This window comes from Bos indicus, chromosome 5 (assembly GCF_029378745.1).
Source record: "Bos indicus isolate NIAB-ARS_2022 breed Sahiwal x Tharparkar chromosome 5, NIAB-ARS_B.indTharparkar_mat_pri_1.0, whole genome shotgun sequence".
Classification (NCBI taxonomy): Eukaryota; Metazoa; Chordata; class Mammalia; order Artiodactyla; family Bovidae; genus Bos; species Bos indicus.
The window spans coordinates 90,689,617-90,715,673 of record NC_091764.1 but is presented as its reverse complement, the minus strand read 5'-3'; the positions used below and the strand labels follow the sequence as shown (position 1 = coordinate 90,715,673).

General features: G+C 39.4%; 1 protein-coding gene across 20 annotated transcripts in view; it reads left to right on the top strand.

The window, feature by feature from the left end:
• PLEKHA5 (pleckstrin homology domain containing A5) overlaps window positions 1-26,057 on the top strand; it is a 260,287-nt gene that overhangs the window by 121,162 nt on the left and 113,068 nt on the right. For 2 of the 20 annotated variants that reach the window (XM_070790001.1, XM_070790000.1), the window contains exon 1: window positions 5,921-15,045. The exons of 9 other annotated variants lie outside the window; for them this stretch is intronic. In XM_070790001.1, the coding sequence (XP_070646102.1) occupies window positions 14,714-15,045 (332 nt within the window). In that variant the 5' untranslated portion in view covers window positions 5,921-14,713. Of the gene's footprint in view, window positions 1-5,918; window positions 15,046-26,057 lie in introns of those variants that run through there. 9 more of the 20 variants (XM_070789997.1, XM_070789998.1, XM_070790004.1 and 6 more) reach the window with 9 other exon arrangements.

Genomic DNA, 26,057 nt, shown 5'->3' with positions numbered 1-26,057 from the left:
GGAGTTGAATTGGTAAGTAGTAAGGTAATTTTAATTCTGTGTTTAACTTTTTGAGGAACTACTCAACTGTTTTCCATAGCAGCTGAATTTTTACATTCCTGACAATACTACATATTTATGCTGGGCCCTCGAACTGACACTGGGACTTTCAGCTGGAATTCTGAATAATCAGGATGTTTTATCTTTGGGTCCAAAAAAACTAGTATATATTGTTTGTTTGAAATTTTTCAGTGGAAGCCTATGAAAGTGGCCCATATCTAAAGATTGTGTTTCAGTATCAATAGTGTTATGCCATTGATCCTCAGGCATCTGAACAAAAGTTTTAAGAACAGTATTTAAGAAGTGAATGTGCTCTGTTATTTGTTAGGGTATCCGTTCCTTTCATTTTGTCTTTTATATCTAATGTGTAAATAGCATTTTTGAATTATTTAACTGACTTAACAATCAGAGTAGTAATGGACACACAGGTTGCTTTCAGTAGGAAAAGATTCCTGACTAGTGATTTTCAAATGCAGTTTTTTATTTGATTTACGGTAATTTCACTGCATAAGAAAGTACCAACTTTCTGTCCTTCCAGTTTTCAGTTGGATACATCTTTTGTTTCTTTTTCTGTTGGCAGCTTGTGTGTTTGTGTTAGTCACTCAGTCGTGTCTGACTCTTTGCAACCCCATGGATTGTAGCCCACCAGGTTCCTCTGTCCATGGACTTCTCCAGGCAAGAATACGGGATTGGGTTGCCATTTCCTTCTCCAGGGGATCTTTCTGACCAAAGCTGGCAGCTTGATCTGCCTTTGCTTGCTCATTGCTAAGGTTTTCCAGTCTCTTACTGCACTGAACTGGTTTCTCCCTGCTGAATTACATTTCGATTGGTTTAAACATGGCTTATTACTTTGTCACAGAATGTGATGGACCCTTTTGGTCCCTACCAATCTGCTGTCCACACATCCCTCCAACTTTCTTCCTGTTGGAGAGAGTCCAGACTTTGTCCTGGTGATTGTTTCTTCCATGTGTTCTGGGAAAGTGAGTCTCCTCAGTCCTAGGGTGTAGATTATAATTATTCTTAGGGAGTTAGTCCTAGGCCATATGCCAGTGATTGGTCTAAGCTGAAGAACTGTGCCGGTTTTCTTCATTTTCTTTAAAAAAAAAAAGGGGGGGGCGCCTAAGACAAGAATTTGTTCCCTTTTTTACAATGAGAGCACGATACTTAGAGCTTCAGTGGCTGCTGTGGAACCATGAGAAAAAAGTAAGGGACTCACAGAGGAGCCCATCCAAGGGCCATGGCATGACTGAGCTTCTGAACTAGTCATCCCAGAGGCCATTCTGCCTCTTCTTGCCATTTGAGATACTGAATTTTTCACTGTTTGAGCAGCTCTTTAAAACAACTATTTAACTTTTTATATTATATTAACGTTTAGCTGATTAACAATATTGTGATAGTTTCAAGTGGACAGCAAAGGGACCCAGCCATACATATACGTGTATCCGTTCTCCCCCAAACCCTACTCCTGTCCAGGCTGCCACATGACACTGAGCAGCATTCCCTTTGCTATACAGTAGGTCCTTGTTGTTAATCCATTTTAAATATAGCACCCAGTTTTAAAACAGTATTTATTGTTAAAATGTAAACCCACTCCAGTATTCTTGCTTGGAAAATCCCACGGATAGAGGAGCCTGGCGGGATACAATTCATGGGGTTGCAAAGAGTCGGACTCAACTGAGTGACTCTGAGCACATTGTTATTTATTTGGCTGTTCCAGGTTGCCACATGTGAGATCTTTGATCTTTGTTATGGCATGCGGTGTTTTAGTTGTGGCGTGTGGGGTCTAGTTCCCTGACCAGGGATCAGATCTTAGCTACTAGACCACAAAGGAAGTCTTAAGCCACTTTTTAATTGAGTATTCTGTTACTGTGCACATCCTAACTCATACCAAAGGATAGATAGAAAATGTTTTGTTAAAATGTGAAGGAAAAAAAAAAAAGCAGCTTAGTATACTTCCTAATTCCTACATGTAAAACTCAGGAAATTTTATAGGTAAAAACACCAGCTCTCCAGTGATTCTGAGGCAACCAGAATTTGAGTTTAGGAACCACTGGCCTAGAGCAAATGTCTGAAATTTCTCAGTTATCTGGAACTCTTAATTACTGCTGCTCTTTTTTTGCTGATAATAAAAAAGTATTTGAATTTCACATTTCAGAAGCTAAATTGAGGCTGAAACATTGGTTATCAAAGACAGGAAATATATGTGGAAGTATCATTCTTGAATTTGTCCTTTGTTCTCTTTGCCCTGTTTATTTAGCAGCTTTGTTTAGACGTAGCAAGTATTTTATAATTTGAGGAAAGGCATTTTTTTTTAATTAATTTATTTAGCTGTGTCAGGTCTTACTTGTGACATGCATGATCTAGTTCCGTGACAAGGAATTGACCCCAGACCCCCGGCACTGGGAACACAGAGGCTTAGCCACTAGACCACCAAGGAAGTCCCTAAAGGGACTTGATGTTGTTGTTAGTTTCTTTCCTATTCTGTTTTATATACCTTGAAAATCACTTTGCCATTTCCTAAATGCATTATCTTACACTGGACTCTTTTGTTACGGAAATCGGACTCGAACCTTTAGGCAAGAGAAATTAGCTGGTTTATATACTCAAACTCTGTAGAAGCCACGGATGCAACTCTGGGGAGTGGCAGTAGGGTTTGGAATCAGTAACGCTTAACTCACTGGCAACCCACTCCGGTACTCTTGCCTGGAAAATCCCATGGATGGGGGAGCCTGGTGGGCTGCAGTCTATGGGGTCACTAAGAGTCGGACACGACTGAGCGACTTCACTTTCACTTTTCACTTTCGTGCCTTGGAGAAGGAAATGGCAACCCACTTCAGTGTTCTTGCCTGGAGAATCATAGGGACGGCGGAGCCTGGTGGGCTGCCGTCTATGGGGTCACACCGAGTTGGACACGACTGAAGCTACTTAGCAGTAGCAGCAGCAATGCTTAACTCATAGTGTTTTTGCTGCTTTTCTCTGTGTTTGGTCTTATTATCTCAGTCCTTCCTCCACAGCTAGCTGCTGACAGATCCCAGACCCTCTCCCCATAGCTTCATCACCCTGGAGGACCCCCTGTTGACTGACTATTTTGCAACAAGTTCTGGGCCAGGTACGAGGAATACAGCAAAGAACCAAGACATCCCTGACATCAGTCTAGCGATGGTGACAGAGCTGCGTGGACCCCTGAGTTTAAGGACATAGTCGTTATGTGACATCGGTTGCAGTGAGTTGTAGTAACATTTAGTGGCTAGCTGTGTTATTTGGGAAGTCTATTTGGCTATGATGGGATTGACCTGCTAAAGAGTAGTTTCCCCTTTCAAGTGAAGCATCCTCAGAGTCAAGCCTTCTAGGATTGGAGTCAGGGCCCTAGAATCCTTCCATTTTTCTACTTCCATCTTGCATGAGACTTCCTTTCTCAAGGTTACTTTGTGTCCTGAAGTGGCTGTCATTCCATCCAGGAGAAATAAAACCAGAAGAGCCAAAAAAGCATTCATTGCCTATCTAAGTCAGCTCCCTTTAAGCATCCTTTCCCGGGCCCCACATGGCACCTGTTCACAGCTGTATCTTAGTCCTGTGGTCTTACCTGATTACAGGGAAGCCAGGGAAGGTAATCCTTTGTTTGGGGGCATTGCTTCCCGGAATGAAGCTGTATAAGAATGGGAGATTGAGTGGTGGATAACTACACATTGGTAGTTCCCAGGGGTCGGCTGTATTGAGAGCTCACTGGCACGTTTTCACTCAAAATCTAAACAGGAATATTAACTATTGTTGTTCAGTCTCTCAGTCATGTCTGACTCTTTGTGACCCCATGGACAGGCCCATCCTTCCCATCTCCTGGAGCTTGCTCAAACTCATGTCCATTGAGTTGGTGATGCCATCCAACCATCTCATCCTCTATCATCCCCTTCTCCTACCTTCAGTCTTTCCCAGCATCAGAATTTTTTCCAAAGAGTCAGCTCTTTGCATCGGGTGGCTAAAGTATTGGAGCTTTAGTAGCTTCAGCGTCAGTCCTTCCAGTGAATATTCAGGGTTGATTTCCTTTAGGATTGACTGGTTTGAGCTCCTTGCTGTCCAAGGGACTCTCAAAAGTCTTCTCCAACACCACAGTTCAGAAGCATCAGTTCTTCTGTGCTCAGCCTTCTTTATGGTCCAACTGTCACATCTATACAGGACTACTAGAAAAACTGTAACTTTGGCTATACGGACCTTTGTTGGTAAAGTGATGTCCTGCTTTTCAGTACACTCTCTAGGTTTGTCATAGCTTTCCTTCAAGGAGCAGGCGTCTTAATTTCATGGGTGCAGTCACTGTATGCAGTGATTTTTGGAGCCCAAGAAAATAAAGTCTGTCACTGTTTCCGTTTTTTCCCCATCTATTTGTCATGAACTGAGTCAGCTTGTTTTCAAATCAGTATCAAATCTCATCTTCCTTCCCACTCATTTGTTGACTCATTCATCTCCAGACAGTGGAAGCCCACTTAGACGCCAGCTTCATACTCTATTCGTGCTGGTGAGCTTGTTAGTATAAGTCCTATTTTTCAGTAAACAAACTTGCGATATGGGAAAATCCACTTCCTCAGGGGCATTTGTGAAAAATCCAAACCTTCACCAACCCCTGTTTGATTAATCTTTGATCATAACCCCTCCTTAGCAACTCCTCATGGCCTTCTACGTGACACCCAGGCTCCTTTGTCTGCTGTTCACACCTTCAACCCTGCTCTTCACCCAGCTTTCTGAACACCCACTTTCTAAACCACTGCATTATGACTGGGCCGGACATCAGCAGTGTCATTTTTACTACAGTAGTTTTTCATCATGACTTTTCTGTTTCCTACCCTCCTGATTCTACCTGTTCTCTATGCATTTAGGCTCAAAGTTCATGTACATTTGTCTCTGCTTTTTTGATCCATGTGTCTTTCAGAACAATAATTGTAGTTGCTTGCTGTTGCTAAGTCGCTTCAGTCATGTCCGACTCGGTGCGACCCCATAGATGGCAGCCCACCAGGCTCCCCTGTCCCTGGGATTCTCCAGGCAAGAACACTGGAGTGGGTTGACATTTCCTTCTCTGTGTAGTTGCTTAATGAGCTCTAATTATGTGTCAAATACTTCTATAAAGGCTTTAATGCTTGCATTCATCTAGTCCTTGTAAAGATCCTATGAGGAAGATGCTACTGTTACACCCATTTTAGTGATGAATGGCACAGAAGAGGTACAACAGTTTTCCTGAGGCCTGATCTAAGATTCTGACCTAGACAGTCTGGTTCCAGAATCCATTTATGTTAGAGCATCTCATATTCTTCAGTTCAGTTCAGTTCAGTTGCTCAGTTGTGTCAACTCTTCGTGACCCCATGAATCGCAGCACGCCATGCCTCCCTGTCCATCACCAACTCCTGGAGTTCACTCAGACTCACGTCCATCAAGTCAGTGATGCCATCCAGCCATCTCATCCTCTGTCGTCCCCTTCTCCTCCTGCCCCCAATCCCTCCCAGCATCAGAGTCTTTTCCAGTGAGTCAACTCTTCGCATGAGGTGGCCAAAACACTGGAGTTTCAGCTTTAGCATCATTCCTTCCAAAGAACACCCAGGGCTGATCTCCTTCAGGATGGACTGGTTGGATCTCCTTGCAGTCCAAGGGACTCTCAAGAGTCTTCTCCAACACCACAGTTCAAAAGCATCAATTCTTTGGCGCTCAGCCTTCTTCACAGTCCAAGTCTCACATCCATACATGACCACAGGAAAAACCATAGCCTTGACTAGACGGACCTTTGTTGGCAAAGTAATGTCTCTGCTTTTCAATATGCTATCTAGGTTGGTCATAACTTTCCTTCCAAGGAGTAAGTGTCTTTTCATTTCATGGCTGCAGTCACCATCTGCAGTGATTTTGGAGCCCCCCAAAATAAAGTCTGACACTGTTTCCACTGTTTCCCCATCTATTTCCCATGAAGTGATGGGACCATGGATGGTCCCATGATCCATGGAATCATGGATGCCATGATCTTCGTTTTCTGAATGTTGAGCTTTAAGCCAACTTTTTCACTCTCCACTTTCACTTTCATCAAGAGGCTTTTTAGTTCCTCTTCACTTTCTGCCATAAGGGTGGTGTCATCATCTTCTTACTTATGTATTATTTATGTTGCAGTTCTTACTTAGTCACCAAGTTGTGTCTGACTCTTTTGCAGCCCCATGTACTGTAGCCCGCCAGGGTCCTCTGTCCATGGGATTTCCCAGGCAAGGATCCTCGAATGGGTTGCCATTTCCTTCTCCATATGTATTAATAGTTACTTACCAACAACTAGTTTTGACATTTCAGTTCTTTTTTGTTTACTTCTCCTGCAGGAGCCAAGCAAATGTTTCTTCTACAGAAGAAGTAATATCCTCAATAAGCATTTGTTAAATGAATTTTTAAAAAATCCACTAATAATAGCCAAGGAAATTAAATCTCAGCCCAGGTTGTTTGATTTTTCTTTTCAACACTAGATAGCGGTATATATAACATTTCCAGTGAACTTCTGAAATAAGGTATTCTCATTTAAAAGAAAGGAAAAAACATATAGGCTAAGGAATTTGTACAAATGAGGTATAAAAACAGACAAAGGAATTATGTACCCCTTCATTGCCAGAAATGTAATTGTAGAAGTGTAGCATGGACGGAGAAGGCAATGGCACCCCACTCCAGTACTTTTGCCTGGAAAATCCCATGGACGGAGGAGCCTGGCAGGCTGCAGTTCATGGGGTCGCTGAGAGTCCTATACGACTAAGCGACTTCACTTTCACTTTTCACTTTCATGCTTTGGAGAAGGCAATGGCAACCCACTCCAGTGTTCTTGCCTGGAGAATCCCAGGGACAGGGGAGCCTGGTGGGCTGCTGTCTGTGGGGTTGCACAGAGTTGGACATGACTGAAGTGACTTAGCAGCAGCAGCAAGTTAAAACGGTTTTGTTTTTTAAGGGAGATAACTCATACCTCGAACTTGGCAGATGGTCTTGGAGTTGTTGCCACAAGACCACCTGATTGTGTGTGTGTTGTATAATCATGATGAGAAAAGGATGACTTGGGAGGACCCTTCATTGAGTCAGTTGCATATGTTAAAAGTCTCTTTGGTCCCCAGGCTATGTCTCAATTATGAATCTGCATAATGGATTTCACCCTGTTACGTGGTGGTGAAACCTTTAAGAACATGCATCTTTTCTACCCTCTTTGCAAGTGAGCAATACGCCTATTGAGTTAATGAAGCCAACGCACAAAGCAGCCATTATAATAAGTTTCTCTGAGGCCTGTTTTTTTGATGATAATGAGACTGGTGACATTGTCATATGTTTGATTCTATTCTTGCATCAAAAACAGACCATGTATCCTCCAGGCAGATGGCTTAAGTGTAGAATCGACCTAGTACTTGAATAATAGATGTTTTGTTGGTACATCAGGCTTTTATAGAAAACTAATTAGAGTTTATGGTTTCTTTAAGAATGAAAATCAATCTATATCCAAGTAGAGTATAAGTCACAAACTATCGTTCAAAACTATACCTTTATCCAGAATTGAAGTTAGGACCTTGACAAGGAAACTAGATGTATATTAGTGAGCATTGCATTTTTAAAGTATACAAAATCAGTTAAGTTTTCATACTATATTTATGGCAGGCATATACTTTGACCTGGAACCTTTCTAGAATTTTATTGGTTACAGTTAAAATACAGTTACAGATTCCAGAGCCTATTAAAAAAAATTGACTACTCAGAATCCATTTTTCCCCTATCAAGAGAAAACACCCAGAGATAGTTTGGGTGTTCACGTATTCAAAGGAGATATAAATATAACCAGACATTTCACCTGGCTCAGAAGTTGAGACATCATTTGATAGTTGTGAACGGGAAGGAAGATAGTCAAGTTTTAATGCCTGCATCATTGTTGCCTTTTAGAGTGTCTCTCTCATTTGGGTTTTTATTTAGTTTTATCAATCTGTAAAATTATTAGTCCACTTTCCATGAGTATATTTTTGTTGTTGTTTAGTTATGTTCTATTTATTTTGCAGAATAGCTTATAAACATCTCTATTGACAGAGTCTTTGAAATGTAGGTGTGTATGACTGCAGATTTTTTGGTCATGATATTTGTTCCTGATATATACTGCATCTTGAATGAAGGAGACTGGAGGAAATCTCTCCAAGGAGATAACATTTGAGGTGGACCAAAAAGGTGCACAAATAAATTGTTGAGATACACAAATTACGACACAGTTTATAAGGAGGAAGTCATAGCTACCAATCTCACACAAAAAGTGGAAACAGTTTTGAAAGGATCAGAAGAAATAAAGTGATTATAAAATGGCTGAATCAGTATCTTATTAACTGGCCTTTAAGGGCCAAGTTGCTCATTGATGACCTGAGAGATATTTTCAAATTAGAAGGTTTCAAGTCTTGTTAGTAAGCAAGTATATTTAGTAGCTACCACTCCCTGGGGAAAAAACTCTTGTGGTATGACGGACTTTTTTGTTATAATTGGTTCCTTCCTAAGCAGGTATTTGTGGATTAATCTGATTCTTAAATCATTTAGCTCTTTCAACTACATTTTCAGAATTTGCTGTGTTATGAAATTTTAACCCTAATAGAAAACCTAACTGGTTGCATGGAACAACCCTTGAACATTTTGAAGGTAGTGAATCGAGAATATCTGAACTGTTAGGTCATTGTCAAGTGAGGGTTGACACTCGTAGTGATTCTCTTCCTGTATTCATAGTGATTGTCTTCCTTTGCGGTGTCGAGTTTGTTTCTGTCCTGACCTTCAGGTGATGTAGTTACCTGTGCAGTACACTCGTGGAACGTTTGCAATCTACCTCAGGCTATCACTTGCTGTGAGTGTTCAGCTTCTGTGAGTTAATTTGCTCTTTGCCTGATTTTCACCTTTTAAGAGAAGATAATGAGGATAATGCTACTAAAAGACGCTTGCTCCTTGGAAAAAAAGCTATGACAAACCTAGACAGCATATTAGAAAGCAGAGACATTACTTTGCCAACAAAGGTCCGTCTAGTCAAGGCTATGGTTTTTCTAGTAGTCATGTATGGATGTGAGAGTTGGACCGTAAAGAAAGCTGAGCGCTGACGAATTGATGCTTTTGAACTGTGGTGTTGGAGAAGACTCTTGAGAGTCCCTTGGACTGCAAGGAGATCCAACCAGTTAATCCTAAAGGAAATCAGTCCTGAATATTCATTGGAAGGACTGATGCTGAAGCTGAAGCTCCAATACTTTGGTCACCTGATGGGAAGAGTCGACAAATTGGAAAAGATCCTGATACTGGGAAAGACTGAAGGCAGGAGGAGAAGGGGATGACAGAGGATGAGATGGTTGGATGGTGTCACTGACTCAATGGACATGAGTTTGAGCAAGCTCTGTGAGATGGTGAAGGACAGGGAAGCCTGGAATGCTGCAGTCCTTGGCGGTCTCAAAGAGTCAGACATGATTGAGCAACATGAATAGCAACAACAAGGGTAGGAGAGACAGCATATTTTTGAATTAAAGTCAGTCCTTCACCTCCAAGGATTCTGTATCTGCTGATTCAAGTAACTGTGAATCGAAAATATTGGAGAGGGGGGATTTCAAAAAGTACCAAAGAGCAAACCTTGAATTTGCCTGTTTACATAACATTTACAATGTATCAGGTATTGTAAGTAATCTGCAGATGATTTAAAATATACTGGAGACTGTGCAGCATACTGTGCCATCTTATATAAGGGTCTTGAGAGTCCATGAATTTGGGGATGGATGGTGTGCTGGAACCAAGACCATGAAGATACTGAAGCACGACTGTATTTTTAATTTACTTTTGTAATCAGTGCTGCCTTGAGGTTTCTCTTTAAGTCGTGAAGATATGGTGGCTGATGTGCCAAGATGAATTAATTTGGAAATTTGGGAGAAAGGAAAACGAGGCTGTAAGCACTCTGACTTTCCCTCTGTAAACTATATGCCTGTGTACCTTCTGTCTGGATATTTATAGCCTTTATAATATTCCTGATGCACATGTGCTAAGTAGCTTCAGTTGTGTCTGACTCTTTGCAACCCCACAGACTGCAGCCTGCCAGGCTCCTCTGTCCATGGGGTTCTCCAGGCAAGATACTGGAATGGGTTGCCATGCTCTTCCCCAGGGGATATTTCTCACCCAGGGATGGAACCCCAATCTCTTAAGTCTCCTGCATTGCCAGGTGGGTTCTTTACCATTAGCGCCACCTGGGAAGCCCAATATTCCTCATAATAAATTAATAAATGTTAAGTAACTGTTTCTGTGAGTTCTGTGAGCTTCTCAAGCTAATCAGTCAAACCTGAGATGAGGGTCATTTGAACCTGATGTATAGCCAGGGGTCAGAAGCAGGGATAACCTGGATTTGTGATGGTATCTAGAGTGGGGGCAGTCTTGTGCGACTGAGCCTTCAACCTGTGGGTCTACCGCTGTCTCAGGTAGACACATAATTGCCCGGTAGCTTAGAAGAACTATGCATCGTTGAGTATGTGGCTGTGGGTTTCTCGTTGTAGTGGTATTTTTCTGACCTGGAAGTTTTGCATTAAGTGACCTGGGAGATAAAACTCAGTTACCAAGTGATGGGACATTTCAGTGCTTTGCATTAGCCAGCACTATGAGACAGTATGGAAAAAAACACGGGTAGGTCTGTTTCTCATCTATTAAAAAGAGCTTCATCTTTGGGTGCTAGTGATGAGTAAGCTAGCATCAAATTATAGAGACAGTTGGGTGCTCGATCAAGTCATTTGAATTCATGCCTGACTTGCAAAGTGAAGGCTGGGGAACCAGGTCACATAGTTTGGGGTTCATGGTGGCATTTTTAAGAATAGAGTGGTCAAGAGTTTTAAATGTCACTAAGTGAAGTGAGAACTGAAAAATGATAGTTATCACAACTGAATCCTCAGTCATTATCACAAACATCCCTAAAGAGTGTTCTGAATGAAGCACATGACTTGGTGGCAAATACTTTGCAGGCCCTCACTGGACTGTTTTTCTGTGGCTTTCTAACAAAGCATGGTTCCTGCCCTACAGCACAGAGATACATGAAAAGAGAATCAGTATGGATTGAGATTTAGGCTTCTCTACTGATTTGAAGACACTTAATAGCTCCAGCAAACAATGGGGCATATATCCACAATCTCCCTTAGCTTCCTGTCCTAAAAATATGGTGTGGGCAGAATCGTAAAAAGCTAAATTAGCCATCCCTGGCTTTGGGGAAAAGCAGGGCAAAATCTCACCAGGTGCTTGTGAGAATTGCCCTATTGGTATGCTTCCCACCCCCCCCTCCTCTGTTAATTGGGTGCCTTTTGTAGGTGTCAAGTTTAGATTGCATCTTAAATTTGTGCTTTCACAACTACTGGTACCTCTAACTGCAATGTCCTCTGGAAAGAGTTCCTCCGCTGTCATTTACTGTCCTCTGCTAAACCTCTTCCAGATCCCCCCAGGCAGTTAGCCACTTCCTCTTCTGTTCTCTGCAAATCAGGTTACGTTATAATGATCTGTTTACAGCTCTCTCTGTCCTAGTAAACTGTCAATTCCAGGCTGTTCTGGCCTTGAGAGGAGGGACCTTATCTAATTCCCCCTTTTATGTTCCTTGCCCAAGAACCCCGTTTTCCCTGTGGAAGTCCTGTAAACCGTGGTGGGATAGCAGAGGGGCTGAGCCTCCCAGGTCCTAGAGAAATAATGCTGAGTGCTGGTAACTTTGTAAACCAAATGCTCCGTCAGCTTGTTAGTTCTTGGAGTTCCTGGTAATCTGGTCAATTTGTTAGTTCTTGAGTTCACGGTGTTCCTAGTAATCTTTCAGAGTCTCTTGACAGATCTCTGCTGCTTCATTATTGCTTTCTCTTGGCAGCTGTATGTAGCACCACCAAGGCACTGCAATTCTGTAAACATATTATAAGTGTTAGTCACTCAGCCGTGTCCGACTCTTTGCACCCCATGGACTATAACCTGTCAGGCTGCTCTATCCATGGGATTCTCCAGGCAAGAATACTGGTGTGGGTTGCCATTTCCTTATGCTGCCATTTAATTACAGAAATGTCTGCCTTCAGAGGTGATAATTTTATAGCATATACAACAATGACTACACCTAAGCCAGATCTACTAGAAAAATATATAGCTTCCTTCTTAGTAGATTTGATAAGTGTTTTGTTACGCCTGCCCTGATGATGTGAACAGTTGAAGACTTTATTACATAACACAAGGTCACATTGGCTTAGGGTAGGAGTAATAAGCTTACTACATTCTAACCTTCATATATTGTGCTTAAAGGTTGTTATCGTTTGTGTCATTTAATAGGGACTGTCCTTTGCTTTCAGAACTATAGCAAAAGTTATTTTGTTAACTTTTCTTTGATGTCTTCAAGAATGGGTTTTGTTTTCATTTTTAGTGTGAGAAGTTTAAACAGAGACTAATTGAGATTGACAAAACCTTCACTTTCAAAAAAAAAAAATAGGACAGATCCATGAATGACTGACTACTATTCTAAAACATATGCAAACCCTTCTGGTTATAGCAAACTGCTTCGGCTTGCTTGTCTATATTTCAAGCTATGTGATGAAACAATTTTGTTTTCTCAACTTGAAATGCTATTTTTAATTTCTGTTATTGCAGTTTCATATGAAAGGAGTGTTTTGTTTTTTTTTTTAGCACTGGTTATGTTACATGCTAGGTTAATTGTAAGACAACTCACTTTGAGGTATCGTCACATTTTTGTGTCATTAGCATGCTAACAAGATATTTTCAGTACATCTTATAAAAATAAGACTTATAAAAGTCTTATTAAGAATCACTTTTTAGTTGAAGGGCATGAAATGCAGAAGAGACATGATTGGTCATCAAATATGAGTTAACATTTAATTAAACACTTGTTATGTGGTAGGCATGATTCCAATTGCTTTACATGGGTTTTCTCATTTAATTCTCACAAAACATCCCGTGAGGATTGAATTGTTATCTTTATTTTCCCTATAAGGAAATTGAAGCATAGAGAGGCCAACTAACTTGCCTGTGGTCTGAAAACTATGGGAAGGAGAGCTGGTCTTAGTCATCTGACTCCAGACCTTACATGCTTGTAGACTTTAACTGGACTGCTTCCGTGTTAACAAGCTCATGAAGAGAGCCTTAACCTCACTTGCAACTAAAACACACAATTAAAGCTGTATTTTCTGTTAGATTTGCAAGGAAGAAAAATAATTGTCAGTATCCTTTATGTGGGAAAGATGTATAATGTATTAAATTATAAATATAAGTTGTTACCTCTTTTTGGAGTGTCAAAGAGGCAAATGTTGAAAACACACACATGCTTTGACCTATCTGCGTCATTTCTAAGGATTACCCTGCACAGATAAACACAAGAAAGCACAAAGGTATCTAGGCTACCTTAAGCACTGTTCATAACAAAAAGTTTTTAATTAAGTGTCTAGTAGGAATTCGGTTTAGATCAATGTGATAGGCAGCCATCATAAAAAGAAAAGTTAAGAATATAGTTACTGACATGGAAAACTGACCATGGCGTATTAATGAGTTTTTAAAAGCAGATTGCAAAACAACATACATAGTTTGATTTCCTTATATTGAATAAATATGTGTTTATATACACAAACTCTGGTCGAAAAGATTGTTCACCAGAATGTTAACAGCTGGTATCTTTCCTGCTAAATGGTATAACTTAGTGATCAGATGTATGGGTTTTAAGTCCTGCTCAGTCACTCACTGGACTTCCCAGGTGGCTCAGCGGTAAATAAGTCGCCTGCCAGTGCAGAAAATGTGGATTTGATCAAGTGGGTTGAAAGACCCACTTGAAGAGGAAATGGCAACCTACTCCAGTGTTCTTACCTGGGAAATTCCATGGGCAGAGGAGCCTGGTGGGCTATATAGTCCATGGGATCATAAAAGAGCAGGACACAGCTTAGCGACTAAAAAACAACAGCAACAGTCACTTACTAGCATTGTGGCGAGGCAAGTTCCCTAACTTCTCTGTGCCTCAGTCTTTTCCATAAAATGCGGATAATTACAGATACTAGATGGTTGGGTTCTGAGGCTCAGCTGAGATTGTAAAGTGCTTGACATAATATGTGAGCATTCATTATCATTATTATCATCATCATTTTAGGTAATAGAACTGAAGGCAGTTTTAACTTTTTTTTTTTAATAGGAGTATTTTAGGGCTTCCCAAGTGGCACTATTGGTAAAGAACCCACCTACCAGTCCCTGGGTCTGGAAGATCCCCTGGAGGAGGAAATGGCAACCCATTCCAGTATTCTTGCTTGGAGAATCCCATGGACAGAGGAGCCTGGTGGGCTGCGGTCCATGGGGTTGCAAAAGAGTCGGACACGACTGAGCAACTAACACTACTACCATAGTTCCTTTACAATGCTGTGTGGTTTCTGCTGCACAGCAGAGTGAATCAGCCACACATACACATACATTCCCTCTGTCTTGGATTCTCTTCCCATTTAGGTCACCACAGTTTTAGCTTTCTTTGTACCTTTTATTGGCTGAATTTTTTGAAATATGGATCAACTTTGGAAACAACAGCAACCCAAAAAAATGTTTTGAAAGGAATCACTTGAATAGGTTTGCTTATAGTTTTAACAGAAAATGTCTATTTGAGAGCTAAGGTTATTTAAAAATCCTCACAACACTCTTCACAAGCCGTTGGCAGCCACGTATGCTGGTATTTTACCCTGTGCTGTGTGCCAACTTGAAGGGAACTGAAATCATATTCTACTCCTCTGGCTGGAAGGCGTACAGAATCACAACAAACTGTTCGAGAGAAGCTGCCTCAATCTGCGGCTGCAGTGACATGTTGGGGCGTGACGTCAGCCCAGTGTCAGACTGGCAGGGTGGCAAGCGGTCCGCCGGCCACAGTGCGTTTCCTGAGGGCTCGGTCCCCAGGGCGCTCAACTGGGAGCCGCTCAAGACAAAGCAGCAGAGTCAGAGTCTGCTTTTCCTTCCAGTATCCCCTCTGCCTGTAGTTGAATGTAATTTTGATGGAGGCTGGTGAGTAATGCCTGTTACTTTAATATGTAATAATAAATAGCTGATGGCTAAATGAGCAGTATTCTTTTCTCAGTTAATGAGCCTGTGGTAAGTAAGCTTTAGAGCCCTAGTGCCAGGATTTACTTATTATAAATACTTCTATAACTAGAAGTATTGTATTCTTAGAGAAATGTAAATACATTGTGAGGTTTTTTCAAATGACTAAAGCATTTGAAGATGTAATCTTCCTTTTGGTCTCTCCTTAACTTGAAGCTACATAAATGCACAGTGGTTGCAAATTGCCTGAAAGCCTAAGGATTTTCATTCATTTATTTTTTTTAACTTATTCCGAGGAGAAACTTGATTTTTTGTTTTGTTTCTCACTTCACAAGAAAGAAATGAATAAATTCTCAGAAGTTCCTTTAGAGATGTTAACAATGCTCATTACATAATACTTTTATTAAAAAGTATATCACTAGTCTGAACTAATTAACAATTAGCTGAAACAGCTCTTTAATTCTTTAATTATTTGGGGTTATTTCAGCAATGTGATTCAAAATAGGAATCTTCATTTATGAGCCTAAAATTTAAGAGCAGTAAGTTACTACTGCCTTTGATTATAAAGGATGGCAACATGCCTTTTAAAAATTTATTTCTTTTTGCAATATTAATTCATATCTTTGAATTGCACTATAGAAATTGAGTTAGTTTTGAAATCATTAGTTTCAGAAGATTGGGTAAAAGTGTGTGTATGTATGTTTGAGTAACTATATTTTGCTTTTCTCCCCCTCCCTTTCGAGTGAAGGAATGACATTTTTATTTCATACTGTTTATATAGAATAAACTGAAGCCTTAAAAATCTTAGGCTTTATCATTTCTGGCATAATTCTTCTCTTGAAAGTTCAATCGCAGCCTTATTATTTCAAGGTCTTTTGGAGAATTTTCAAAGTTTTCTCTTAACAGTCACTTTTTACTTTGTATGTCTAGTTGAGGAAAAGACAATATAGAAATTCTTTATAGATAATGTTGAATATTTTCACATCAGTTTTTTGAAGCAAATAAAGAATGAAACTATCTGCATGTATTTTCTTTTACATGAATAGGATAGTTATTGAGAGGAAATGATCAAAATCAGTTTTTTATGTACAGATGTACAAAAATATCAATAACTGCCTTATTATGACTCCTAATACATTATACTTCTATATTTTTAGAAACAGATATAAAAGTGGGGTTTCAGCTTCATTTTGTTTGACTTGACAGGCTTAATTAAAGATCCATTTTTTTCCATAAGTAGAATTTCCATAATAGAATTTTCAAATTCTGCCCAAATCTAGAAGCTTTAAGTATATAGAGAACTCATTAATATTTTTATTGCTTTTAAAATTTATCTCAAATGTACTTAAACTATTTTAACATGGTTTTAAAATAGCCAATATTTTAATCAGTAAGTTACTGTAGTAATGTGAATTGAAATATATTGGGTATGCATTCTTAACAATGATGTTTTTGAGGCATTATGACCTCAGAGGTCACTGGCCTAAATACCACTAGAGTTCAAGTCAAGAGAAGCTACTTTAACTTTTTTGTATGAACAGGAAATTAAATCTGACAAAAGAAGGGAGGATGAGCAGAGCTTGGGGTGGGGGTCAGGGGGATAACCTGAAATTGACATAAAAGCCTGACTCAACTCTGAAGCACTGGGAATAAAGTACTTGTCTGTTCATGAATAAGGTGTTCTTTGAGGAACTCATTCCAAAAAATACTGAAGCCTGGTGGTAAAATATGACTGTGGTATTCTTCAAGTTTGAGATTTGGCTTGGTCCACTCAGATGGAACAGTATTCTGAAGCCCATTATAGTCTTGAACTATATTTTTGTTTCATAGTGGTGGAGAGTACAAAACTTTGTGCATAATAAATATTTAATGAATGTTTGAGCATGAATAAATGAATTGATTATACAAGTTAAATGAATGAGGGGAATATCTTGAGCCTTGCATTAGAGAGTTTTAATCTTTACTGTGATGATGAAAACCTACTAGTTATCCTAACCATCTAATAGCGTGCAGTGGCTTCACACTGTTAGAAGGAAACATATCCTGAGTAGCACTCGGCCATCACAGTGGCCGCAAGCGGCCATCGGAGTTCACTGCCGGCTCTGCTCTGTGTCTGGGGCTCTGCTGCGGGAAGTGGGCCCTGCCTGCTATTCTAGGTCAGATCTTTGTCCGACTTCTGCCTCATCTGTAAGTGAGAAATTTCTCAGTACTTAGGGATAATGATTTGCTGACAAAACTGAGCCTTAATTAACATGCTGTGTACATCACATAAATGCATTACTCTTTGGACCTTTTCAGAGGTAAAAAAAATGCATTCCTTTGAAATTGAAGTGACAGAGAACCTAACAATGGAACAAATATCCTGCTTCAAAACTTACATAATGGAAATTTTATATATAAATATGTGTGTGTGTGTGTGTGTGTGTGTGTGTGTGTGTGCGCGCGCGTGTGCGTGCGCGCTCAGTCATGTCTGACTCTTCACCACTCTGTGGACTGTAGCCCACCAGGCTCCTCTGTCTGCGGAATACTCCAGGCAAGAATACTGGAGTGGGTTGGCATTTCCTTCTCCAGGGGATCTTCCCTACCCAGGGGTCAAACTCACGTCTCTTGCGTCTCCTTCATTGGCAAACAGATTCTTTATCACTGCACCACCTGGAAATCATATGTAAATATATTGTCACTCAAAACCTGGATTTTCAGTCTCATTTCTGTGCCCCCTCCCTTCCATCTGGGTTAAACTCTGGTCACATCTGAATATTCTTGCTGATCGCATGGAGGCTCAATTCAAGTGGCAGCCACTTCTGGGCCACCATCTCGGCTCTTCCCCTTTCTAAGCAAGATCAGTCCCGAATTGGGCTCGTTTTTGGTTAGTTACTCCTCATATTTGTTTATAAGAATATCATTAAGGCCAAATGTCATCAGTGCCTGTTTCATACTGAGTGAATGAAAATGTTTAAGTTACACAGAAAACATAGCCATTTTGAAGGCATACCATTTCTTAACAAAATGTTTTTGTTGCATAGGGATATCATTTGACTTATCAGTAGCTCCCTTTTTATTCTTGAAGTGGTTGTTTTGGTAAAGCTCATGCAGTATGAAAATGATTAATGAAGAATAGTAAAATTCAATAATTACTAATTTTTTTCCTAATTTGAAAAACTTCTTAGTCTGTCAACTTGATTCTTTTGGGAAGAAAGTTTCACCTACAATAATTGGATCTTTTTTGCAACCTATTTAGAACTAGGTTAGCTTTTTAAAGTAGTGTATAACCACCCAAAAGCAAACGAGATGGTGCTTAAATTCTGCTTTTTCTAATTTGTTGTTAACTTTCATAACAGGGGTGTAGTAATCCTCCATTTAATACATGTTACAATAAAAGATTACTAATTAGGATTCATTAGGGAGCAATAGAGTTGTCTGAAATATTTCTGACTACTGACATGTTCCTAAGTTGGAATTCTGCTTAGTTTTATTTTAAAACTCCATTAGACTTTTGTAATTAATAGTGTTTTGAAATAAGTGACTACTTTTTCAAATAAGCATTCTTTGAAATCACTGGAGTATATACCCTGTGATCATTTTTACTCTTGTGTGGTTTTACAAGGACTTTTTATATAGATCATTCAACAGTAAACTTTAACTTTTGATCAAATTATCAGCTTCCTCATTCATTATAGTTGTACTTCACGTTAAACATAGGGCAGAGAGCCAACAACTTTTTAAAGCAAGGATGTGACATAATTTGACTCCTCTTCAGGAAACCTCACTCTGCTAGCACATTCATGTTTATTATTTATTTCTTTAAATTGGGGTATAATTGCTTTACAATATTGTGTGTGTTCCTGCTGTACAACAAAGTCAATCAGCTATATATATACACATACACCCTCCCTCTTGAACCCTCACCCCCCACCCCCACCCCTCTAGGTCATGACAGAGCACCAAGCTGAACTCTCTGTGCTATACAGCAGCTTCCCACTAGCTATCTATTTTATATATGGTAGTGAAATATATATGGGCTTCCCTGGTAGCTCAGCTGGTAAAGAATCTGCCTGCAATGCAGGAGACCCTGGTTCAATTCCTGGCTCAGGAAGATCCCCTGGAGAAGGGAAAGGCTACCCACTCCAATATTCTTGGGCTTCCCTGGTGGCTCAGATGGTAAAGAATCTGCCTGCAGTACAGGAGACCTGGGTTCGATCCCTGGGTTGGGAAGAGCCACTGGAGGGAGGGCATAGCAACCCACTCCAGTATTCTTGCCTAGAGAATCCATACTGACAGTGGAGACTGGCGGGCCTCAGTCCATGGGATCACAAAGAGTCAGACACGACTGAGCAGCTAAGCACACACAGTGTATATATGTCAATCCTACTCTCCCAGTTTGTCCCGTTCTCCCCTGTCGCCCACCCTGTGTCCACATGTCATATTCAAGTTCGGCTATTTACTATTTAGTGAGGGCTTTAGCAGCAGTAGCAGCAGCAGAGGGCTTTATTAGGTAATGTCTGGTGGTGCTACCAGGTACCTTTCAAAAGCCCTCTGGAATAAGGTTTGTTGTTCTGGTTTCGGTTGCTGTTTTATAGAAGGAAGTTGAGGTTCAGTGGAGGATGCTCTAAATGGGGGATATCCTGATTATAATGAGATGAATTCGGATGTTGTTAAGGGCCTTGGGAGACTTAAGAGCCTAGACTAAGGCAGTGATGGAGATGCCATTAGCGAGCTTCTTATGTAGGGTAATTTCTGGATAGCAACCAGAAATGTCACTTGATTCTTGAGTGCATGACAGAAAATGACTCTGGTGGATTAGCTTGTACATTCTAAGAGCCATTTTTCTGTTTTAACTATAAAGTGTCATTTAACCTTCCTATTTAAAAGCTTCTTAAGAATCACTCAAATGACTTCCAAGTGAGACAATTATCTAAATTATTTTAAGCATTTTTGTTTATAATGTGATTTATTAAGTGGTCTAAATGTACCTGTCCCATAAAACTCAGGATGGATAGCAGTTATTAACATGCTGTGTTCATTTTTTTCATAACTAGCATGGTGATAATTGAATTACTTTCTAATTGCAAAATTATTTAAAGTCTATTGTCAAATTTATTTTGTAGATTCTAAATTAGTATGTTGGTTTTATTTAGGATTTTTTTTTTCAGAAGATGATTTAGAAATTATCTGTAAATACAAAAAACTAAAACATAATTTGTATGTGAATCTCATATTTTGAATTTTTTTCCTTTATTTTGTTCCTAGTCTATGATGCTTTGAGCTTTGTACTTGCAGCATTACATCATACTCCTATTTTCCCAGTGGAAAAAGCAAAGTTTTCAATTCCTGTTGGGTGCTTTTGTAAAAATTCCATTGTTTACTATTGATGTTATTTGTGCTTCAATTCTTTGGGACCTATAATCAGGGAAATATGAAGTTACATTTACATCGTGATAATGTTGTCTGAGCAACTGAGAGTGAAGAATGATTGCAAAGCCGTAGAGAATAAGAAGATGGAAAAGAAACACTGGGTTTAAAATTCCATTGGAATCTGTAAAGGTTTCATTACTGTGCTTCAGATGGGAATAACCTTGGGGTGATGCTAGGCAGTGAGACATGAGAGGGCAGGGGAGGGTACATGTTCACGGTGTGCGCAAGGAGAGGGTAGTGTTGAGGTGTGTTGTGTTGTGTTGTGTTTTAGTTACCATTGAGCAGAAACCTGGGAGAAGATGTAAGGCAGAACTGACAAGGCTCACTGGCTGTGATGAGTCAAGAAGGCGCAGCTGTTGAAAGCAGGAAAAGGAGACTGAAAAGGACAGAACTGGAGCTCTGGGGACCAGGTCTCCATGTGGCTTCTGACACATGGAGAATACAAGTGAGGCTGTGAGCCTCAGTTTATTCACATGTAGAGTGAAGACAGTAATGCATACCTCGGAGGGGCTGTGTGAGGATTGCTGCTCGAGTTTCCAGTGCAGCAGGCTCAGGAGAGCGTGAGCTGCACTCAGAGTGACGTCACATGGTGGTTGCTATTTAGGTGCTGATTTTTATTTTTCTTGTTGGGAGTGTGGATCAGAGAGGGTGTATCTTTTGTTCCTTACCCCCCTCCCCACTCCCAGCCCCCAAGAAATCTGAGATGCTCCATTTCCTGAATGATGAGAGGAGAAAGGAGAGACTATAAAGGGTTAAGGCTGAAAGGAAAATTTGGAGATGTGGGTAAATGAATCACTGAGGTTTTAGCAGGACGTCTGGAAGCAGTTAGTTCGAAGTTAAAGGCAAATGGCATTTAGAACTAAATGTGGGGAAAGGAAATATATACTTTACATGTTTCACAAAAGAAAAAAAATTGCAATCTTTTAGATTGCTAACTCAGTGGTTATTCACATAACTAAGGCTCAAGAATTCCGTTTCTCTCAAGAAAAGGCATGGCACTTTCAGTGTTTTCTTTTGTTCTTAAAACACTGCCTTTAATTGCAGGCATAATTTTCCATGCCAGCGTATTTTCAGTTTAAAAATAAATTGCAGAAACAGTCATTGTGGTAGTCAGATTTCAACATAGCATTTTTTGCCTTTTTATTTAAAGGAAATTAAATCCAAATAGTTATCTGCATAAGACATTAATCAACTTTACATGTAACAGTGTTTTAACAATTACTCTGGACCACCATAGACCCAATTGGTTTAATAACTAATAAATAAAAATCATGTTTAATAACTAAGTCACTGCTTCAGACATAGTTTTTAAACCTGATTTGAGACTAAGTCTCAGAGTGACACATTATAGCATCATAATTTCTATTGGTAAAGGCACTTCAGTTTTTTTTTAACTGAAGTATAGTTGATTTACAATGTTGTTAATATCTACTATACAGAAAAGTGATTCAGTTATATCCATTTATACATTCTTTTCCATTATGGGTTATCACAGGATATTAAATATAGTTCCCTGTGTTCTACAGTAGGACCCTCTTGTTTATCCATCCTATATATGATAGTTTGCAAAGCTCTTCAATTTTAAAACAAGTCAAAAAGTATAATTGTCTGATAGTATAATGAAACCAAGGCCACTTTGAGAATGTACAGTATTCTTTTTGGTTTGAGTGGAAGGATATTGAAGAGTTGTCCATGCACATCTAAGCTGTTTGCTTTTTGGTTTTGTACCTAAATTTGAGAAATACAATCACTTCCATAGTCCACACATCTCTCTGCCTTGCTCCAGTCTAACAGCATTATGGGTATGAGGCACCTTTTAAGGTCTCGGCCCTTGTAAAAGTCCAAGTCATGATACTGGCTTCTTGACAGGGTTGCAGAAAGAACTGCCAAACCACTATGATATCCTATTTTTCTTAGACTAAATTAAATCCTTCTTTCTCTCCCATAAGGGAAATACATGATGCTGAGTAAATCATACAAATGGGGGTGTGCAGCTGAATTTAATAAGAGAGAATCAAAATCTCTTCTGTGGGACAGAGTTTTCTAAAATATATACTTTGTGCATAGTTGATAGATTTTCAACCTTCTTACCACTGGTACACGGATAAAACACTACCTAGTAAACTTTGCTCTGTCTGACATATCACTCAGAAGAATTATTGGCTGTTACTGATGTTCAGTTCAGTCGTGTCCGACTCTGCAACCCCATGGACTGCAGCACACCAGGCCTCCCTGTCCATCACCAACTCCCGGAGTCTACCCAAGCTCATGTCAGTTGAGTCAGTGGTGCCATCCAACCATCTCATGCTCTGTCATCCCCTTCTCCTGCCCTCAATCTTTCGTTATTGATGTTAGCAATTTCAATATTTATTTCTTAAGTTAAAAAATAGAATGGATTTTGTAGTAAAGCAATCATTGGAGTCACTCATGAAGCCAAAATATTAAAAACAAAAAAAAAATCACTAAAACAAATATTCCCACAGGGGAGAATTGCAATACTAAGAAGTAGGTAGTACATAGTTATTAATGACCAAAACGTTAAAAAAAAAAAATCTTTTCCTAACACCAAAGAAAACAGCAACAAAAACAAATGGGACTAACTGAATAATAAAGGGAACCATCAATAAAATGAAAAGGCAGTCTACCCAATGGGAGAAAAAATTAGCAAGTCATGTGTCTGATAAGGAGTAATATCTAAAATGTATAAAGAACACACACAACTCAATGGCAAAAAAAAAAAAAAATTCAGTTAAAAAATGGGCAGAGAGTCTGATAGAGGTTTTTCCAAAGAAGACATATAGAAGACTAATGGGTACATGAAAATGTGCTCAACAGGGAAATGCAAGTCAAACCTGTTAGAACCACTATCATCACTTGTTTTAAGAGGTAAGTTTGGTTAGGATGTGGAGAAAAGAGAACCCTCAGTGCACGTTAGTGGGAAGTAAGTTGGTGCAGCCATGGTGGGAAACAGTATGGAGGGTCCTCAAAAAATTAAAAACAGAAGCACCATGTTGATCTAACAGGTCCTTCTGGGTATTGATCCAAAGGAAACAAAAGCACTAATTCAAAAAGCTGTGCACTGCCGCCCACCCAGGATCACTGCAGCATTGTTTATAATAGCCAAGATGCGGAAACAACTGAGGTGTCCATCAGTGGATGAATAGATAAAGAAAATGCAGTTTGTATGTATGTAAGACATATGCACACAGTGGAATATTCCCATTTGCAACAACATGGATAGACCATGAGGGCATTATGCTAAGTGAAACAAGTCTGAGAAAGGCAAATACTATGTTATCTCATTTGTATGCATATGTGGGTGCTAAGTGCTTCAGTCATGTCAGACTCTGCAACCCTGTGGACTGTAGCCTGCCAGGCTCCTCTGTCCATAAGATTCTTCAACCCACTAAAGTGGGTTGACCTTTCCTCCTCCAGGGGATCTTCCCAACCCAGGGATCAAACCCATATCTCCTGCTTTGGCAGGCGGATTGTTTACCACTGAGCCACCTGGGAAGCCCTTTTGACACATATTTCTGGCCAATGAGAGTCTAGACAAGGATGGCCAGGGAGTTCTTGAGAAACTTCTTGAAAAGGAATAGTGTATGCGGAGACTTTCCTTTCACTTCTAGACTCTGTGGTCTGCATGTGATGTTTGGGACCACTGCAGCCAGTTTGAGACTGGTCAGATGCTCAGCTAAACAGGATAGACTAGTCAGTATTGCCATATTATGCAGTCATGAATAATCATATCTCCTTGGAATCTCAAATGTTCTTATTTTTAAATCTAAAATAGCTTCTTTCCATATCTGGTATAAAGAATATACATATACACTGTGTACTGTGCTGATTCATTTTAATTTTTCAATCTAGTACTGTCAGTGATATATTCATTTTTGCAAAAACCAGACAAATCCTAATGTTTCAAAGGACTTAATGTGAGGGCATTTCACCTGTTTATAAATACCTGATACAAAATTTACATTTACACTCAACAAAGGTTGCAGAGTTGTAGCCTGAATGTTGGATAACAGGAGTTTTAAAACCAAATTACCTATGACTGATTCATGTTGATATGTGGCAGAAACCAAGACAGCATTGTAAAGCAATTAGCCTTAGATTAAAAATAAATAAAGTTTAAAAAAAACTAGATTTCATTTTTCAGTTCATAGCTGTGCTAAATATTTCATGTTTTGCCTTGTATATTTTTAAATAATCACTCCAGTAAGAATGAAAGTTCTTTCAGTGTTAACCTCCTTTCATCATTATACTCAAAAATTTAAACACCGTGTTAGCAGACATCTTTTTTCCTCTTTCTAAACCCATACTTTTACTGGGGTTTATATTTGAAATGGATGTTTCAGGCATCTGTTTAGTGTATGGGGGATTGTTTCCTTAGGGATATCCTTGATTGATGTCCTCCCTTATTAGTGTCCTGCTGAGAACAGACTAGCAGGGTGGACTGAACCAAAAAAATGGCTTCCTCTAGCCAGCCTGGGAATGGACATAAACTCCAGCATTCCCAATCTTCAGAGTGTTGTCATACAGTCTAAATTACTCTTCATATAACACCAGCTGCCACTTAGAGTTGATTCTAACCCATTAAATTCTGTTTCCATTAATGGGTTATAGAAACCGTTGTAGTTTATCAGCTTTCCCTTTTGATGTAAAGCTCAGAACTGCTTAAGGTGGCACACCTTCACCCACATTTTCTGGTACAGTAACCTTCATGAGGCGCTGTTTGGTTCACAAATACGATCTGAAAAAGAATAAGGCAGAATAATGAATTTCTACTCCATCTCCAGTAGATTTCTGATTTAATTTGTTTTTTTGATGGAAATATGCCATTTTATACACACACGGATTTATTCATCAAAAGATCTTTTAAAATCTAGTTATCATTGAGTGAAATAGTTCCATAGGGGTTGGAATTAAGCAGATCTTTCGTTTAAATTCTAGTAAATGATTAAATGTCTAGTGATAAAGAGTGAAGAGGGCATAATGCCAAAGAACAAGCAATTTGTGTTGCTGTTTCTCAATTTCTTGATATATTTTCTAAAAGTGCCACAGATTTGATCCTTGACCTTTGATAGAGCATGATCCTCAGAATGAGCTCCTGGATGTGACCTATTTCATTCAGTAATGAACTCTTCAGAATAGCAGAGTCCATTTTTTTTAAGTGTTGTTTGTCATTATTTAAAAACCTTCTTGAATACTGCCTTAAAAACATAGCTACTCTCTCCTTGGAGCTTTTATATTAGAATACTTTTCTCCTCTATTTTCTGTTTTTGGATATATTAGGAATATCTTGACAAGAAACATGAGAGCCATGAGAGATCACACCTTTATTCTTTGACAGTAAATACTGACTAGCGGGATAACAAGAGTTTTTAACATTTTTCGGGTTGCATGTTCATTTGAACTATTTCAGTTTAAATAGGTTACTGAACCTAATAAGTTGTCTGATGACACCAACATATGCTCAATTCCTCTAGTTCATAACAAAAATAAATGTCTTCAAGGCCTTGTCTGTTCCTAGCCATGTTTATACTCTTTACTCATTTAAT